At 37.6% G+C, this 20,309-nt stretch overlaps 1 protein-coding gene and 1 non-coding gene across 3 annotated transcripts in view; one reads left to right on the plus strand and one right to left on the minus strand.

Annotated features, from left to right (window-relative positions):
- SLC26A8 (solute carrier family 26 member 8) overlaps positions 1–20,309 on the plus strand; it is a 65,659-nt gene that overhangs the window by 25,016 nt on the left and 20,334 nt on the right. Inside the window, exons 6-9 of one of the 2 annotated variants that reach the window (XM_058553968.1) lie at positions 664–813; positions 4,888–4,970; positions 16,642–16,789; positions 17,634–17,747. In XM_058553968.1, the coding sequence (XP_058409951.1) occupies positions 664–813; positions 4,888–4,970; positions 16,642–16,789; positions 17,634–17,747 (495 nt within the window). The remainder of the gene's footprint in view (positions 1–663; positions 814–4,887; positions 4,971–16,641; positions 16,790–17,633; positions 17,748–20,309) is intronic. The other variant, XM_058553969.1, reaches the window with a different exon arrangement.
- On the minus strand, positions 8,360–8,466 carry LOC131414295 (U6 spliceosomal RNA). The gene has a single exon (XR_009222184.1). It is a non-coding gene; the product is annotated as a U6 spliceosomal RNA (small nuclear RNA).

Below are 20,309 nucleotides of genomic sequence, written 5' to 3' on the forward strand. Positions count from 1 at the left end.
ACAAATGCCCCTCCCCTTGCCTCCAAAAAGAAGTGGACCCAAGTGGAGAGACTCCTGCCTAGGCAGCTGGGTCAAGAGGGTCCCAGAAATAATTTCATCTCTTCTAGATTTACAGTCTTGATTAATTGCAGATGCCAGTTGGACCATGCTTTCAGTTGCATTAATCATTTCGCCCAGCATTTTAAACTAACGTAATTTACATTATAATTTGGTCTTTAAGATACTGTATCTATCATAATTCTTCCCATTACATGCCTCATAACAGACATGTATCCTAAAACATCTAAAGAATATAAAATGCTAAGTAGTCCCTGAATGCATGAATGGCGTAGGATCCTAGCTAAAGAACATATATGGTCTGGGAAAATTAATACAGAATAGGCTAATAAACAGAACTCCTGGGTCTTTTCCATTACATTGAAACATGTGAAATGTATTCTCTTCTTATTGGACGTTACGGTGATTGAATATCTCTTTTTCAACTTAAAAAAAATACACATCCACTCACTTGCTCTCACTGTTCTGGTAACGCTCATAGAGACCTTTGTGCCCAGCAACACTGCCTAGGGGCTTCTTTTTGTACTAATTTAGAAAGTGTCAATTTCTAGATTTAGGTAATTATTATATCCCTTTCTAAGCCTCTGTAATTTTCTTTTCTTTCAGAACATAGTTAACTACTGCCTGGCTCTCCCCAAAGCTAATTCCACCAGCATCTTACTATTTCTAACTGCTACTGTTGCTCTGAGAATCAACAAATGTATCAGAATTTCCTTCAATCAGTACCCCATTGAGTTTCCTATGGAAGTTTTTCTGGTAGGTGTTTTGATGCCCCAAATTCATGGTTCAGATAATTTAAAACACCTACCTTTTAAAAAAGTTAAATAAAAAGCAAGTAACCTAGGAAGGGAAAGGTTCATAGGAGAGTGTAAAAATAATAATTTTTAAAAAACATATGTTGAATTGTGACAAAGCTGAATACATTTAGTTTTAAACACTAGCTTATATTTGTAAAACATGCTTATTTTCAAAGTACTTTTATCTATTGCCTCTTTTTCATACTATTTCAAAAATGGGTTTTTTCCCTTTATGAAAGTAATACATGCTCATTCTAGCAACTTTTAAAAACATAAAGAAGAAAAAAAAAAGGAGGAAAAGAAATTGCTATAGCTGCACTACCCAAAGTCAACTACAATTGATTTTGGAATTTCAGTTATTCACTCCTTTCTTTTTTCAAACAAATATATGATAGGCCTATGCTCAGTGTTGGTGAATGTCCATCTTCTTCTATGTAGAGGCTTTGTTTCTATTTTAATATAGTTGCAATCATACTGTTTTTCAGCCTCCTTCCATTCTCACTATACTACAGTAAAGAAATTGAGGGAGATGAGATGTTAAATGAATTACCTAATTCATGTCACTAGTAAGTGACAGAGCTGGGGCTCACCACTATCTAATGGTAACATTTCTTGTTTCTTTTTTAAAATCTGATAAAATTTATCTTTTGCAGTTATAATGAACATTTTTACAGTGATAAAGACATTTTCATAAACAAAGCTCAGGTTTTTAAAGTCAGCATTTCTCATATTAGGATCATTGAATCCTTGGGTGTCCATGGGAATTATTTTCCCCTTAAGAAGTGTTCGCTTAGGGGGACTTTTTAAGTGTTCTCTTAAGAAGAAGTATCTCTGTGGCAGAGATACTTGAAGTTCACCAAATATTCATGTGCTCCCCTATATTTCCCAGGAGCCCTTGTAGTTAGGCAGGACCATGTGACTTCAGGGCCAAAGCACAAGAGAATAGGTGTAAGACCTCATGTCCTTTCTTCCCCAGCTGTGGTAATCATGGGGGCTGTATGTTGGGATAATTAAGTCGCTAGGTGGAATTAGCCTGGATCCCTGAGGCACTGTTTGCAAAGAAACTGCCCTGAGAGACACTGACCCGCAATGGACTTTGCGTGGGCAAAAAAATAACTTGTACGTGTTAAGATGCTAAGATCTCATGGTTTGTCTGTTGCCACAGCATAACCTATCCTATACTAATTAATCCAGGTCTATATTCTTCATGACTGAAGGAATATGGGAATTGCTTTGGAAATTGAGACCAAGCTGTCTCTCCTAACCGTTGTCTACTTCTTGTGGAGGTTCATATTCTTTCTTCCTTGGAGTAGTTGAAAAGCTGTTAATTCATAAGGCCAGAAGCTGGAAGGCCAGAAGCTAGAAATTACAAAAGAATTTCTAAAGCACTGTACACAAATAGTGGCGCCCTATAGCCCAGGGGACAATGTGCATATGGAGTTTGGGGACTGGAATCAGGGACAACCTCTCCTTTTCATGGAACCTAGCCCAGCGCTGGCATCTTCGGGAGCTGCGGCTTTGGAGTCACCAGCAGGTGGCATCTGTGACGCAGACATCAGCTCTCTCTCTCTTTAATTTCAGCTTTTTTGAGGTATAATTGACATATAAAATTGTAAGATATTTAAAGTGTACATCATGATGATTTGATATACGTATACATTGTGAAAGGATTCCCCCCATCTAGTTAATTACCACATCCATCACCTCACAAATTTATCTTTGTGTTCCTGTGTGTGAGAACATTTAAGTTCTACTCTCTTAGCCAATTTCAATTATACGATACAGTGTTATCAACTATAGTCACCATGTTATACATTGGTGTATTAGATCCTCAGACTTTATTCATCTTATAGCTGAAAGTTTGTACACTTTTACCAGCCTCCCTCTATTTCCCCCACCCCCCAGCCCCTGGCAACCACTTTTCTACTGTTTCTATCAGTGTGACTGTTTTTTTTTTTTTTTTTTTTAGATTCCACATATAAATGATACTATGTAGTATTTGTCTTTCTTTGTCTGGCTTATTTCACTCAGCATAATGCCCTCAAGGTCTATCCATGTTGTCGCAAATCAATCCTCTCTTAAGAGACATCAGCAGCAGGGATCATAGTGATGTTCCTTCAAGGAATCTCAAAGGCAATGAACGTTAACTAGGGTTATTAGGAAAGGAGAGATGTAAAAGTATAGTGGATGCTGTGGGTTGACTATGGCTGATAGACTGGTTTGTGAACCAGTTAAGACATTCCTTTGGGAAATGCTATAAATAATTAGGAAGCACCATGGAGTGAAGCAGGGCGGGAAACTGAGGTCCAGCAATAAAAGTAGATGGAGACTTAGAATTATTGCAGGTTAGGCATTAAACTTTTTTTGTAACCTAATTTATACTCAAAGGTTATTGAAGCCTGCAACACACTAATTATACACATGTGAAGTTAAGTGATTGTGAACACTTTCTGCCACATAGCAGGGATTAGAGATTTAGTTTAGAATTGGAAATAGACCTGTGTGTTTCCCCTGGCAGTGAGGAAAGTGGGAGAGGGAGGATGAGAGCTGCTATGGCCAAGGGTGTAAACAGATTCTCACAGCACCCACCAAGAAACCACTGTTTAGATGTGCTGGAGAAAACTGCACACACTCACCAATCTGTCCTTAAGACAGTAGTCTCAAATATTAAGGGAAATTTTCAAGGCAATATCTGGGATCCAGGTACAATATACTGAAAAATAATTCAAGAGTCTCACAGCTATAAGTAACTATACATACTGTATGTTTAAAATTTATGTGTGTGTGTGTATTTGTGTATGTGTATATTTAAGCTGTATAGCAAACATCAAAAAAGCATCAACAGTAGTTGTCTTTGGGTGGTTTGTTTATGCTTTTTAATTTTTCATATTTTCTCTATTTTCCTATATGAGCAAGTATTACCTTTATGCTGGAAATAAAAGAGTTCCTTGGCCGCTTGCCACACTTCTTGTCCCTTAACTATCTAAACACCAAAACTCTTCTCTGACTCAAGCTATGATCCAGATTCTTGCTTCCATTCTGGTCTGCAGGCTTTCTAGGGGTCTTCACCGGATCACAGCATCACAGGTAAACCAACTGCTATCCTGCTCAGTATCTGGTTGAACTCTTAGAGTAGATGCTGGGAAAAGATTTGTGTGTTAGTAGGGATAATGGGGTAAGGCAACTATATAATTATTGTTTTAAACCTGGGCATTGAGTTCTCTTGTCTCTGATTTAATTTGCTTTGCTGTGAGGTCTTTATAAGGTACAACAGCTGCTAGGTTGTCTATTTTCCCTCTAGTTGAAATGGAAGGGAGACTTACCATTTTATTTATTTGTTTGTTTATTTATTTTTGCTGAGGAAGATTCACCCTAAGCTAACATCTGTGCCAATCTTCCTCTATTTTGTATACCCAGGCTGCCGAAGCGGAGTGCACCGAACTTAACCACTAGGCCACGGGGCCATCCTCGAGACTTGCCATTTTAGCAGTAAATGAAAGGGGAAAAAAAAAAAAGTGATTGCTTTGCTCAAGACCTGTTTCTTGGGCTATCAAATGCTGCTCCATATTATTAAGGGTTAGTCAGAATAGTCGATATACCTCAACAATCCCCCAAAAGGCTTATTTATATTGGTGCAGTGTGCCTAGGTCTAAAAACTTTTAAAATTGAGGGCTTGATACAGCTATTACCTGAAAACATGTTTATATTTGGTCTAGATGTTTAAAATTGGTGAAGAAAGAGAAGTCCAGGGCCTCCATTTGTTCCCATTATTATGTCAGAGACCAAGGCTGAAGTTGCTTTTCACTCTGGCTACAATGCTAAAAAGAGCTCAGGGAACCAGAGTCGGGGAGGACTTCTGCCTTTCTGGCTCCACTGATCTGGCCCTGCCTCTCTCGCCAGCCTTCATGCATAGGGACTGCCACATATTTCTTTCCCTGTCCTGCCAGAGGCTATGGGCACCTCTGCTCCTGGAAGCAATACACAATATGTAGATGATTATATACCTTTTTTGTGTTTTTTTTAACCCCTACAGATTCTTGGCTTCACTGTGTTTGCAAACAAGATAAACATGGCCACAGAAACCAGCGGGACGCTTATTGATATGATTCCTTATAGGTCGGTAACTCCACTTTCAAGACTACTTTTTCGTTTCTGTTACCTTCTCTTAGCATCTGACCACACAGCCTGATTGACATCCTCCACTAGCAGTCTCTGGCTACAGCCAGATTCGGGTCATAGGTTCAAATTCATTTTACAACACAGAGGTTCATGAGACGAGAAGAGCTAGGACAACCCCTCCTTTCTTCTCTGGTCAGCCGCAGGCTCTCTTCCCACTGTTGAGCCAATCCCCTTACCCAAGTAAACTGTTGGATGCACTGAATACCAGAGACTCATGCATTGTTTTCTTAGCACATATGGACCTTCTCAACCTCCATACCCATCTGATTAATTCTCAAGGACAGGACAAGGGATGCCTCTCTCCTGGGGCTCAGTGCTCAGGAGATGAGCATTCCTTCTATTTTCACCGACTTAGACTGAATCAGTGTCCTTGAACAACATTATTTTATTACTCTGAGTAGACAGCTATCTTCAAATAGCCGACACATGGAGTTCTTAAGGACTCGCAATTAATTTACATTATAATTCCTACCAGTGACTATGGGGTATCACTCTTGTTTCTGTTAGGAAATTATAATTTCTTTAACCTTGATCAGATGAATCACTTTAGCTAAGAAAGGCAATATACTGCAGTTTGTTGATTCACAGGCAAGCTTTTGAAGAGCATTGTTCGTTTCCTCATTCTGTTCGATAGGGAATACTGCAAAGGGTCAGCGATACCAGCTAGCCCCCAAGGATAACAAAACCTAGGCTACTTTGACACAACCAGATTGAATTAGTCTCATATCCTACCTTTTCTCAATGAAATCTGATGATGGCTAAATCCATTTCAAATTCTGTTCAATTAAAAAAAAAATGCACAGAGCAGACCACCTAGGTACAGGGGAACACAACGATAGATAAGACTTATTTGGTCTCTGCCATCAGAAAAAAGTAACAAGAACAACAATGCAATCGATGCTTTACATTATTTTATTTCATTTGCTCCTCACAGTAATTCTATGAGGTAGGTATTATCTTCTTTTCATGGCTGAGGAAACTAAGGCTTACCAAGTTTAAATTACTTATCCAAGATCACACAGCTGGTCAGTGGCAGAGCTACTATTCGAACCCATTTCCGTTTAATTCCAAAATCTATGATTATAACTACCCTGTTGTACTTACTCAATATGCTTCTGTTTTAATGACTTGAAAACCATACCGTCAACTTTTGCATACATTTTATCATAAAATTCAAAGATATAGATAGACAAGTGAGCATTTCAAAAATCTAATTTTAGGTATTGCTTTGAACTTCCTTTTTTATGATGTATTTATCCAAGGTTGCTATGGACTAGAAAAATCGAACAGTTTAAGTTAGTTCCTTCCATGTCTGTGTCCTCTTTTAACCTAAACTGCTAACAAAGAATTGAACATTACAGAGAACAGCAGGAAGGAAACAGAGTAGTTTGTGTTATCATACTAAATATTTAAGGTTTACTAACCTAGATTTGGGCAATAAATTCCATTTACTGTATACCTCTTTGGGACAGCCATATTCTTACCTAACTTCTTCTCAAAGAACCAACTCTTTGTTTCATTAATCCTTTCTACTGTTTTTTTGGTCTCAATTTCATTTATTTCTGCTCTGATTTTTATTATTTCTCTCCTTTTGCTGACTTTGGGTTTTGTTTGTTGTTCTTTTTCTAGTTCTGTTAGGTGTAATTTAAGGTTGCTTATTTGGGCTTTTTCTTGTTTGTTAAGGTGGGCTTGTATCGCTTATGAGTTTCCCTCACAGGACCGCTTTTGCTGCATCCCATATGGTTTGGTATGGCATATTTTCATTTTCGTTTGTTTCCAGATAGTTTTTGATTTCTCCTTTAATTTCATCAATGATCCATTGGTTGTTCAGTAGCATGTTGTTTAATCTCCACATTTTTGTCACTTTCTCAATTTTTTTTTTTATGGTTCATTTCCAGTTTCATAGCATTATGGTCTGAAAAGATGCTTGTTATGATTTCAATCTTCTTAACTTTATTGAGGCTTGCTTTGTTTCTCAACATATGGTCTATCCTTGAGAATGTTCCATGCGCGCTTGAGAAGAATGTGTAGTCAGCTGTTTTGGATGGAGTGCTCTGTATATGTCTACTAGGTCCATCTCGTCCAGTTTTTCATTTAAGTCCACTATTTCTTTATTGACTTTTTGTCTGGATGATCTATCCATGGATGTAAGTGGGGTATTAAGATCCCCTACTATTATTGTGTTGTTCTTAATGTCTCCTTTTAGGTTTGTTAACAGTTGCTTTACGTACTTTGGTGCTCCTATGTTGGGTGCATATATATTTATAAGTGATAGGTCTTCTTGGTGGAGTGTCCCTTTTATCATTATATATTTCCCTTCTTTGTCTCTCTTAACCTGTTTTATCTTGAAGTCTACTTTGTCTGATATGAGAATGGCAACACCTGCTTTCTTTTGTTTGCCATTAGCTTGGAGTATTGTCTTCCATCCCTTCACTCTGAGCCTGTGCTTGTCTTTAGAGCTGAGATGTGTTTCCTGGAGGCAGCATATTGTTGGATCTTGCTTTTTAATCCATCCTGCCACTCTGTATCTTTTGATCGGAGAGTTCAATCCATTTACATTTAGGGTAATTATTGATATATGAGGGCTTAATATTGCTGTTTTGTCACTTATTTTCTGGTTCTTTTGCATTTCCTTTGTTTCTTGTCCCATTTGTTCTTACCTAACTTCTTAAAAGGGGAAATTCAACAAAAAGTTAAATATCTGCCTTTGAGCATCTAGTTATATTCCTGTCTAGCTTATTACCTGGAAAACACCAAGGTGCTTGTAAGTTATTTGTACGTTATAAATAGGGAATTAAAATAGATATAATTGGATGGTACAGATAAAGATATTCAAAAATAGGAGGGTCTGGCCCAGTGGCATAGTGGTTAAATTAGCACACTCCACTTCGGCGGCGTGGAGTTCACGGGTTTGGATCCAGGGCATGGACCTATGCACTGCTTATCAAGCCATGCTGTGGCAGCATCCCACATATAAGGTAGAGGAAGATGGGCACGGAGGTTAGCCCAGGGCCAATCTTCCTCAGTAAAAAGAGGAGGATTGGCAACAGATGTTAGCTCAGGGCCAATCTTCCTCACCAAAAAAAAAAAGAAAGAAAAGAAAAAAATAGGAATTTAGATTCATGCACATAATAATAGTGAGAAAGGGGAAGATGGGGGAGATAGCACTTTGAGGTGCTAAAAGTGTTGCTTCCCACTTTAAGGAAAATGAAATTTATTTATTATTATTTTTTAAAATTTTTTGTTTATTGCAGTAACATTGGTTTACAACATTGTATAAAGTTCAGGTGTACATCATTATACTTCTATTTCTGCATAGATTACATAAAAATATGGAACACTTCACGAATTTGCATGTCATCCTTGCGCAGGGGCCATGCTAATCTTCTCTGTATCGTTCCAATTTTAGTATATGTGCTGCTGAAGCAAGCACAAGGAAAATGAAATTTAAAATGCATGAATTAATAAGAAAATTTAATTAGATAAGGAATTAAAAGTACATCAAAAATTTCTTTTAAAATAATTTTCCAAAGTGTATTTACTACATTGTTCATTTTACTGAACTTCAATTTTACACAAAATTTCAGAAGTAAATTTCAATTATTCAATTATTGAGTCATATATCTGTATCTAGATGAAATGATAAAAATAATCAGAAAATAAACATTTCAAATAACAAACCTTATCTAAAACATTTAGAAGATTTTTTTTAACTTAGAAAGTAAATCTAGAGACATGGAAACCGAAGCATATTTGTGCTTCCAAATTCAGTTTAAAGGATTATTCTACTATGGATTTATAGGAAAACAAGATTGCCTCCCAAATCATGAAGATTTCTTTTCTTTTTTTTTTTTTTTTGTCTGGTAGTATCATGATTGATTTTTGAATGTTAAACCAACATTACATCTTGGGATAAACCTCACTTGGTCATGATGTGTTATTTTATATATTGATTTGCTAAAATGATGTTAAGAATTTTTGCACTTATATTCATGAAGGATATTGGCCTGAGATTTTCTTTTCTTGTAATATCTGTGTCTGGTTTTGGTATAATAGTAATGCTGACATCATAAAAAGGATTTGAGATATATTCTCTCATCTTCAATTTTTGGAAGAGTTTCTATAGAATTGGCATTATTTTTTTCTTAAATATTTGGTAGAATTCATCAGTAAAGATATTTAGGCCTGGAGTTTTCGTTGTGGGACGGTTCTTAACTACATATTCAATTGTTTAATGGGCTATATATTAAATAAAACTATTATTAAATTATATAATCATTGTCTATGAACCAGGATATCTATTTCTTCTTGAGACTACTTTGTTAGTTTTGGTGACTCAAAGAATTTGTCTATTTAATCTAAGTTACTTATAATATTTATAATATTTATATTATTTTATTTATTTATATTTAATATTTATAATATTTATAATCTAAACTTATTTATAATATTCTCTTATTATCTTGTTTTAATAACAGCTTTATTGATATATAATTCACATTCCATAAAATTCACCATTTTAAAGTATACAATTCAGTGGATTTTTAGTATATTCTCAAAGTTGTGCAACCATCACCACTATCTAATTTTTAAATATCTTATCACCCCAAAAAGGAGCCCTGTACCCATTAGCACTCCCAATTGCCCCCCTCCACAGCCCTTGGCCACCACTAATCTACTATCTGTCTCTATGGATTTGCCTATTCTGGATATTTCATATAAATGGAATCATACAATATGTGCTCTTTTGACTCTTCCTTCTTTCACTTAGCATAATGTTTTCAAGATTCATCCATGTTGTACCATGGATCATTCCTATCTTTGGCTGAATAATATTCCATTATATGGACATATCATATTTTCTTAATCCATTCATCAGTTCATGGACATTTCAGTTATTTCCAACTTTTGGTTATTATGAATAGTGCTGCTATGAACATTCATGTGCAAGTTTTTCTTTGAGCACTTATTTTCATTTCTTTTGAGTACATACCTAGGAGTAGATTTGCTGGATCATATGGTAATTCTATGTTTAACTTGTTAAGGAACTGCCAAACTATTCTCCACAGCAGCTGCACCATTTTACATTCCCACCAATGCACAAAGGTTCCAATATCCTCACCAACACTTGTTATATTATCATTATTCTCCTCCTCCTCCTTCTAGTAAATATGAAGTTGTATATTACTCTGGCTTTGATTTACGTTTCCCTAATGACTAATGCCCTGGTGGTCTAGTGGTTAAGATTTGGTGCTCTCACCACTGTGGCCTGGGTTCATTTCCTAGTCAAGGAACCACACCACCCATCTGTCAGTTGTCATACTGTGGCAGCTGCTTGTTGCTGTATACCACCAGTATTTCAAATACTAGCAGTGTCACCAATGGTAGACAGGTTTCAGTGGAGCTTCCAGCCTAAGACTGACTAGGAAGAAGGACCTGGCCACCTACTTCTGAAAAAATTGGCCATGAAAACCCTATGAATAGCAGTGGAGCATTTTCTGATATAGCGCTGGAAGGTGAGAAGATGGTGCAAAAAGACCGGGCAGAGTTCCGCTCAGCTGTACACAGGGTCGCTAGGAGTCAGAATCAAATTGACGGCACTAATAACAAAATGACTAATGATGTTCAGCATCTTTTTACGTGCTTACTGGTCATTTGTATATCGTTTTTGGAGAAATGTTTATTCAAGTCCTTAGACTATTTTTAATTGGGTTATCTGTCTTTTTGTTGTTGAGCTGTAGGAGTTCGTTGTATATTCTGGACACCAGACCCTTATCAGATATATGATTTGCAAATATTTTCTCCCGTTCCTTGGGCTGTCTTTTCACTTTCTTGATAGATCATTTGAGAAACAAAGGTTTTTAATTTTGATGAAGTCCAATTTATTTTTTCTTTTGTCATTTGTGCTTTTGGCGTTATATCTAAGAAACCATTGCCTAATCCAAAGTCATGATGATTTACCCCTGTCTTTTCTTCCAAGAGTTTTTTTTGTGTGTGTGAAGAAGATCAGCCCTGAGCTAACATCCATGCTAATGCTCCTCTTTTTGCTGAGGAAGACTGGCTCTGAGCTAACATCTATGGCCAATCCTCCTCCTTTTTTTTGCCCCAAAGCCCCAGTAGATAGTTGTGTGTCATAGTTGCACATCCTTCTAGTTGCTGCATGTGGGATGCGGCCTCAGCATGGCCGGAGAAGCGGTGCGTCGGTGCGCGCCCGGGATCCGAACCCGGGCCGCCAGTAGCGGAGCGTGCACACTTAACCGCTAAGCCACAGGGCCGGCCCCTTCCAAGAGTTTTAGGTGTTACATTTAGGTCTATGATCTATTGTGAGTTCATTGTCTATATGTTGTAAGATAGGGGTCTGACTTCATTCTTTTGGGTGAGAATATCCGCTTGTCCCAGCACCATTTGGTGAAGAGACTGTTCTTTTTCCAATTGAATGGTCTTGGCGCCCTTGTTGAAAGTCAATTAACAAAAAACGTTTGGGTTTATTTCTGAACTTGCAATTCTATTCCACTGTTTTATATGTCTATCCTTATGCCAGTATTAATTACTATAGCTTTGTAGTAAGTTTTGAAATGGAAAAGTGTGAGTCCCTCAATTTTGGAGGCCACAATGCAGTGGGCTGATATGTAGTGCTAAAAGAAAAAAATTGTCAACCAAGAATCCTATATTCAGCAAAACTGTCCTTCAAAAATGAAGGAAAAATTAAGACATTTCCAGATAAACAAAAGCTGAGGGAGTTCATTACCACTAGACCTGCCCTGCAAGAGATGTTCAAGGGAGTCCTGCAAGGTGAAATGAAAGGACACTAGACAGTGACTTGAAGCCATATGAAGAAATAAAGATCTCAATAAAGGTAAATATTGGGCAATTATAAAGGCTAGTATTATTATAACAATAGTTTGTAACTTCACATTTTGTTTTCTATATAATTTAAGAAACTAGTGCATTTAAACGAATTATTCATTTATGTTTTGGAGTACACAATGCATAAAGATGTAATTTTGTGATATCAATAACCAAAAGGGATGCAGATAGAGCTATGAAGGCTCAGAGTCTTTCTATGTTATTGAAGTTAAGCTGTCATAAATTGAAATTAGAGTGTTATAACTTTAGGTTGTTAAATATAATCCCCATGGTAAGTACAAAGAAAATAGCTGTAGAATATACACGAAAGGAATTAGAAAGAAATTTAAACATTTCACTACAAGAAAAAAATCAACAAAACATAAAAGAAGACAGTAATGCAGGAAATGAAGACAAATAAAGCTATAAGGCATATAGACAACAATTAGTAAAATGACAGAAGTAAGTCCCTCCTTATCAGTAATTACTTTAAAAGTAAATGGATTAACCTCTCCAGTCAAAAGACAGAGATTGGCAGAATGGATAAAAACACATTATCCAACTATATGCTGTCTGCAAAAGACACATTTTAGATCCAAAGACACAAATAGATTGAAAGTGAAAGGATGCGAAAAGATATTCCATGCAAATAGTAACTAAAAGAGAGCAGGAGTGAGTATACAATATCAGACAAAATATATTTTAAATTTAAAAGTTTACAAGAGACAAAGAAGGACATCATATGTTATGAAAGATCCAGTACAGTAAGAAGATATAACACTTATAAACATAAGCATCTAATGATAGACCATCAAAATATATGAAGCAAAACTGGCAGAATTGAAGGGAAAAATAGACAGTTCTACAATAATACTTGGCAACTTCAATACCCCACTCTCAATAATGGCTAGAACAACCAGGCAGAAGATAAGTAAGAAAATAGAGGACTTAACCAACATGATAGACCAACTACATCTAATGGACTTGTACAGAATACTCTACTCAACAGCAGCATACACATTCTTCTTAAGTGCACATGGGACATTTTCCAGGACAGACCACATGTTAGGCTGCAAATTAAGTCTCAATAGATTTAGAAAGATAATCATACAAAGTATCTTCTCTGACCACAATGGGATGAAGTTAGAGATCAATAACAGAAATAAATGCCAAGCATTTAAAGAACTAATACCAATCCTTCTCAAACTTTTCCAAAAAAAACTGAGAGAAACACTTCCCAGCTCATTCTATGAGGCCACGCTTACCCTGGTACCAAAGCCAGACAAATACACTACAAGAAAAGAAAACTTATGAACATTGATGTAAAAGTCCTCAAAAATAACTAGAAAACCAAATTCAGCAAGATATTAAAAGGATCATACACCACTAAGAAGTGGGATTTATTCGTAGAATACAAGGATGGTTCAACACACAAAAATAGATCAATGTAATACACCACATTAACAGAATGAAAGAAAAAAAAACATGATCATCTGAATTGATGCATAAAAAGCATTTGACAAAATTCAATACCCTTTCATGATAAAAACACTCAACAAACTAGGAATAGAAGGAAACTGCCTCAACATAATAAAAGCCATATATGAAAAATCCACAGCAAACATAACACTCAATGGTGAAAGACTGAAAGCTTTTCCTCTAACTCAGGAACAAGGCAAGACGCCCACTTTCACCCCTTCTTTTCAACATAGTACTGGGAATTCTGGCCACGGCAATAAGGCATGAAAAAGAAAAAAAAGGCATCCAAATTGGAAAGGAAGAAGTAAAATTATCTCTGTTTGCAGGTGATATGATTCTATATGTAGAAAACCATAAAGAGTCCACACAAAAAAACTGTTAGAACTAATAAACAAATTCAGCAAAGTAGCAGGACACAAAGTCAACACACAAAAGTCAGTATCAGTAACTTTTCTATACACTAACAGTGAACAATCTAAAAAGGAAATTATGAAAATAATTCCATTTACTATAGCGTCAAAAAGAATAAAATTGTTAGGAATTAGCCAAGGAGGTGAAAGACTTGTACAACGAAAGCTACAAAACATTGATGAAAGAAATTAAAGAAGACGTAAATAAATGAAACTATACCCCATGTTCATAGATTGGAAGACTTTATATTGTTAAGATGTCAGTACTGCCCAAAGCAGTCTACAGATTGAATTCAATCGCTATCAAAATCCCAATGACATTTTTTTTTGCAGAATAAAAAAACCTATCCTAAAATTCATTCAGAATCTCAAGGAATCCTGAATAGCCAAAGAAATCCTGAAAAAGAAGAACCAAGTTGGAAGATTTACACTTCCTAATTTCAAAACTCATTACAAAGCTACAATAATCAAAACAGTGTGGTACCAGCATCAAGACAGACACACTGACCAATGGAATGGAATGGAGAGCCCAGAAACAAACTCTTGCATATATGGTAAAATGACAAGGATGCCAAGATGATTCAGTGGGGAAAGGACAATCTTTCCAACAAGTGGTACTGGGAAAACTGGATATCCACATACAAAAGAATGAAGTTGAACTGTTACATAACACTGTATACAAAAATTAGCTCAAAATGGATCAAAGACTAAATGTAAGACCTAAAACTGTAAAACTCTTAGAAGAAAACATAGGATAAAAGCTTCATGACATTGGATTTGGCAACGATTTCTTGGATATGGCACCAAAAGGCACAGGCAATGAAAGAAAAAATAGACAAATTGGACTTCATGAAAATTAAAAACTTTTGTGCATCAAAAGACACTGTCAGGGCTGCCTGGTGGAATAGTGGTTAAGTTCGCACGCTCCATTTCGGTGGCCTGGGGTTCACAGGTTTGGATCCCAGGTGAGGACCTACACACTGCTTATCAAGCCATGCTGTGACAGGTGTCCCACATATAAAGTAGAGGAAGATGGGCACGGATGTTAGCTCAGGGCCAATTTTCCTCAGCAAAAAGAGGAGGATTGGCAATGGATATTAGCTTAGAGCTAATCTTCCTCACACACACACACACAAAAAGACACTATCAACATAGTAAAAAGGCAAACCATAGAATAGGAGAAAATATTTGCAAGCCATATATCTGATAAGGGATTATATGCAAAATAGAGAGAGAACTCCTAAAACCTAACAACAAAATAAACAACCTGACTCAAAAAATGGAGAAAGGATTCGAATAGACATTTTTCCAAAGAAAATATACAAATGGCCGATAAGCACATGATAAGATGCTCAACATCACTAATCACTTGGGAAATACAAATAAAAACTACAATGAGATACCACCTCATACACAGTAGGATGGCTACTATAAAAAAAAAAAAAGACAGAAAATAACAAGTGTTGGTGAGGATGTGGGGAATATGGAACACTTGTGCACTGTTAGTGGCAATGTAAAATGGTACAGTCACTCTGGAAAGCAGTATGGCGGTTCCTCAAAAAATTAAAAATAGAATTACCATATGATCCAGCAATTCTACTTCTGGATATATAACTCCCAAAATAGAAAACAGGATCTCAAAGAGATATTTGTGCACCCATGTTCATAGCAACATTATTCACAATAGCTAAAATGTGGAAGAAACCAGAAGTGTCCATCAACAGATGAACGGATAAGCAAAATGTGATAGATAGATATATGTATATACACAATAGAATATTATTCAGCCTTAAAAAGGAGGTAAATTCTGACATATACTACAACATGGATGAACCTTGAGGACATTATGCTGAGTGAAATAAACCAATCACAAAAAGGTAAATACTGTATGCTTCCACTTATATGAGATACTTAGAGTAGCAAATCATAGAGATAGAAAGTATAATGGTGGTTGCCAGGGCTGGGGGGAGGGGGAAATGGAGACATTGATTAATGGATATAGTTTCCATTTTACAAGATGAAAAGAGTTATAGAGTGAATGGTGGTGATGGTTGCACGTTATGAATGTATTTAATACCACTGAACTGTACACAAAAAAATGGAAAAGATGGTAAATTTCATGTTGTGCATATTTTACCACAATAGAAAAATTGGAGGGGCCGGCCTGGTGGCTTACCGGTTAAGTGCACATGCTCCTCTACTGGCGGCCCGGGTTCAGATCCCGGGCGCAAACTGACGCACTGCTTGTCAGGCCAGGCTGAGGCTGTGTCCCACATACAGCAACTAGAAGGATGTGCAACTACAACATACAACTATCTACTGGGGCTTTGGGGAAAAAAAGGAGGAGGATTGGCAGTAGATGTTAGCTCAGGGCCGGTCTTCCTCACCAAAAAGAAAAAAATTGGAAAAAAAAACTACAGGAGGGAAGGCATTGATAGAATTGGAAGTAATTTGTATAAAGGATGATGACTAAAATTATACCCTGAAAATTTGAGTGTGAATAGAAGGGAATTCATTGAGCTTTAGCTCTAAACCATTTTAGATATGATATCTGCCTATTGCTTACCCACTGGTATGCTCTCAAGCGGTGTAAATAAGCCATTTTTCATCAATCTTAACAGTTTTGCCTGTCCTATTTGTTGCCATTGCTACATAGCGGAAACCTTGAACTGGAAGAAAGCAGAGCATGTTTTCTTAATGTCTTTTGTAACTTGGCTTCGTTTGCTGGTAGGCTGCTGCCTCAGTTGCTCTCCTTATCTCTTATTGATATTTTCAAAAAGGGACAGGCCTGCCCAATGTGATAAGGATGGAGTGGGGGAGGGGCCAATAAATGATTCCTGCTATCCGGGAATAATTCCACCATTTTATTCCAGCTTCCTGTTTCCTGTAATGCCAGATTTGGACATTCTTCCTGAAATTATTTTACAAGCCTTCTCCTTAGCTATAGTGAGCTCCTCTCTGCTCATATTTCTGGGCAAGAAGATTGCCAGTTTCCATAACTACAATGTCAATTCCAACCAGGTGAGAGGACAGGCTTTTCTATTATTTCCTCTGACCCTTAAGTCTTTGTTGTCTGATCTGAGTCTCCTCTAACAGGAAGACTGGATTCCTCTGTAACCAGGGAGTCATTTGGACTATAATTTGAACTATAATTACCAAAGGATTTTTTGAAAAGTGTGCATACTTAACTTTGAAGCCACTTGAATTAGCATGAGTGTTGTTCACATATCCTAGAAAAGATGTGGTGTAGGGAAGCAAGAAGATAACATATGGCTTCATGCTGTTAAGCTAGCAGAGTTCCTCTCCTCTTAATTTTATCTTCCTTTCCAACAAGTCCTTAGAAGTCAACCACATACTGAGGCACAATAAAAAATGCTATGAAATACCAAAACTAGGCTACTAGCTTAAGTTGGTCTCTCAGAAATAGTCTTTATCTTTTTTTTTTATTATCTCCAACTATTCTAAGTTTGGCCCTTTCCCTAGAACTCAAAAGGGAAATGTGGAGGCAAGAGGTATCCCTCTTTGACCTTTAGGATACTGGAAGGAAGAAAAAAAATAGTACTGTTGCTCTCTGTCATTCTAAGTCCTAGTGATCACGTGAAAGAGAATAATAAGGCAAAAGTCTCATTTTCTCATTTTGAAAAAATGCTTTCCTTTCATGATCACTAGCTAAAAATGAAGATTCAACCTAATCTAGAAATCAGATTTGCCATCCCTTTGTTCTTTCTAAGGATATTTCAGTGTTATTTGAAGTGATGTAAACAATCCTATCTTCATACATAAGAAATTGACAGTATACCTTTAGTCCAAACTCAAATCAGCATTCTTCAACAGTGGGCCTAAAGTGTTTGCCATTTTTTTACAGGATTTAATAGCCATCGGCCTTTGCAATGTCGTCAGTTCATTTTTCAGATCTTGTGTGTTTACTGGTGCTGTAATCAGGACTATTATCCAGGATAAATGTGGAGGAAGACAACAGGTGTGTTAAAATAGAATTTTATCTCTAATATATAAAGATATTTATGTCTATTCCTCTGGATATTCATAGAAGAGGATTATACTCGTTTAATCATGTTACTATTTTAATGTTATGCTTATTCTTTTGGAAGAATTTGGATTTCATGCTTGCCTTAATTTTGCTTAGATTTTGTCTTAAAAGCTATTTGTCAATGTGGAACTTGAAAGTCATTTTCTATAAAAATATTATTCTATGTGAAAGGTTTCTATATATTAGCCCACAAAAACCTATTTTCCATGTAACATACCTAAAAGATAATATTTCAGGTAAACTAACCATCAGCTATTAACATTTTTTTCTATGGGGAGGTATATTTTCAGTCCTAGCATGGGAAAGCAATAATACAACTCTCTCCATGCTGGCAGCGGAACTAGAAATTTTCCTGGCTTCCTCAAAGAGCTTGACAAGAGGCTTTCACGATAGAGTAAGGTCTTTGTCTAGGTGAGCCTAGGGAGTTTATGACCCGTCTACCTTTGTATAAGTGAAACTTATCTAGGTCAGACTTTCTTCAGGTATTCTGAATTAGTAAACTAAGTGTATGAGTGGGTTGGAGGGGAGAGGGAAAGGGAAAATGATGGTAGAGAAGGCTCCAAAGGCAAACTCTGTCTAATTGCAGGCATGAGATTTTGTACGTCCAATGTTCGTGAGTTTTGAACTGACTAGATAAAATTTACTTTACAACATGAGAAGCGTGCCATCTTAGCTATGTAGCATGATGAAATGTCAAAGAACTATCAGAATTGAAACTGGAGCAAGTCCAGGCAATGGGTCAGGGTCAGAAGGCAGAGAAACAGCAACAGAAGGTCAAAGACAAGTTTAGGCCGCAGAAGCGTGGTAGGAAGGTACAGCGATGGTCAGAAACTGAAGTGTCAGAAGAATGGACACTAAATTTTAGTGGGGAAAGATAAAGTGTCACAGTCCGTCGGTAAATATAGGTGAAATATAAGGTAAAAGCTAATAAAAGTCGGGTTAGGCAGGGGTGCGAGCATGAGTCTAGAGTAAGAACTCATCATATCATCTTATGTGGACTGAGTTTTGTTGTGATAGAGCTTCTGCCCGACGCGCTGGCCTTTACGGTGTAGCTCTTTTTTTTTTTTTTTTGTGAGGAAGATCAGCCCTGAGCTAACATCCATGCCAATCCTCCTCTTTTTGCTGAGGAAGCCTGGCCCTGGGCTAACATCTGTGCCCATCTTCCTCCACTTTTATGTGGGACGCCACCTCAGCATGGCTTGACAAGCAGTGCTTCGGTGCGCACCTGGGATCGGGGCCACCAGCAGTGGAGCCTGCGTGCTTAACCGCTACACCGTTGGGGCCGGCCCCAACGGTGTAGCTCTTTTCCACTACTCTCTGACAGAAAGAAGGAAGTTGGATTATGTTAAAAGGAAGGATGTTCTATGCAAGTGTGCAAAAACTTTGAAGTCAAAATGAGAAGATTTTATGATAAGAAGAAAAGGAAATGGCAATTCCAGACATTAATTCCTACTAACTTTTGACAACGTATTTTGTTTGTTCAGTATATACGCACAACATAAATTTGGGGAGAAAAGATGGAAAAAACTAAATCACAGTGTAAGTAAAATTAAGTGCAGAATAAAAAAAATAAATAAAAAGTGCCATAATATTGCAAGAAGGAGACTGACGGAAGAAGGGGGCCGTTGATGGATTACTGAGAGAGGGCTAGGATATGTATAGATGGAGGGAAGGAAGAGGGCTTCAGGTCAGAGTCGGCCTCCAGCCTCGCTGGGAAAAGTGCCTGCCTCAAAGGCAGTCCATGGCTCTCATTCTGTTTTCTGCTGCTGCATTGTTCTCCCGTGCAGCATGCTCCCCTCCCAATGACATCTCTCTCTCTGGTGCAGTGACCCTTCACAGGGAGGCATGTCCCTAGGGATGCTGGTAAGCCCTTCCCTGAGACCCTGATTTACCCAGTGCAAATCACTGGTTCAAGCAGAGAATGCTGCTGGCCCCTGGCCCTACACATTGCAGCTACCTAGCCTCTGCTCTGAATTTCTGATCTGGACCAGCAAAGGCCTCTAAGACTCATTCAGCCTTCTTCATCCCACGGCACTGGGGTGTTCTCTTCACCCCTCCTCCCCAGGGACTTTTGTTTCACTCTGCCTGAGAATACCTCCACTTCTTCAAAGTTCCTCAGGACTACAGGAAAGAGAAGATTGGAGGCTGGCTCTGAACCTCTCACACAGGACCTGCTAGCAAGGGCTGCTTTATTTTTTTTCTATCTGGCATAAATACAAACTGTGTGTATGTGTCTGGATTTCACTTCAACTTTTCACTGTCTAGAACCCACTTGTCTTCACTGGTTGCAGCACAACCTGTTGGCCCTTCCAGCCACAGCCTGGGTCTGAGGTGTTGGCAGGCCCATGGCAGAGGGGATGTGAAGAGCCCCAGGCCTACGGCCAGTTGGACTGTCCCCCACTCCACCTTCCTACTCCTCCAGTTCTGAACTCTGTGCTTCTCTGCTCACCACGATTGGGTTCCCTTCCTTGTTCTCTGCTTTCCAAGGACTGG

Source organism: Diceros bicornis, chromosome 14 (genome assembly GCF_020826845.1).
Source record: "Diceros bicornis minor isolate mBicDic1 chromosome 14, mDicBic1.mat.cur, whole genome shotgun sequence".
Classification (NCBI taxonomy): Eukaryota; Metazoa; Chordata; class Mammalia; order Perissodactyla; family Rhinocerotidae; genus Diceros; species Diceros bicornis.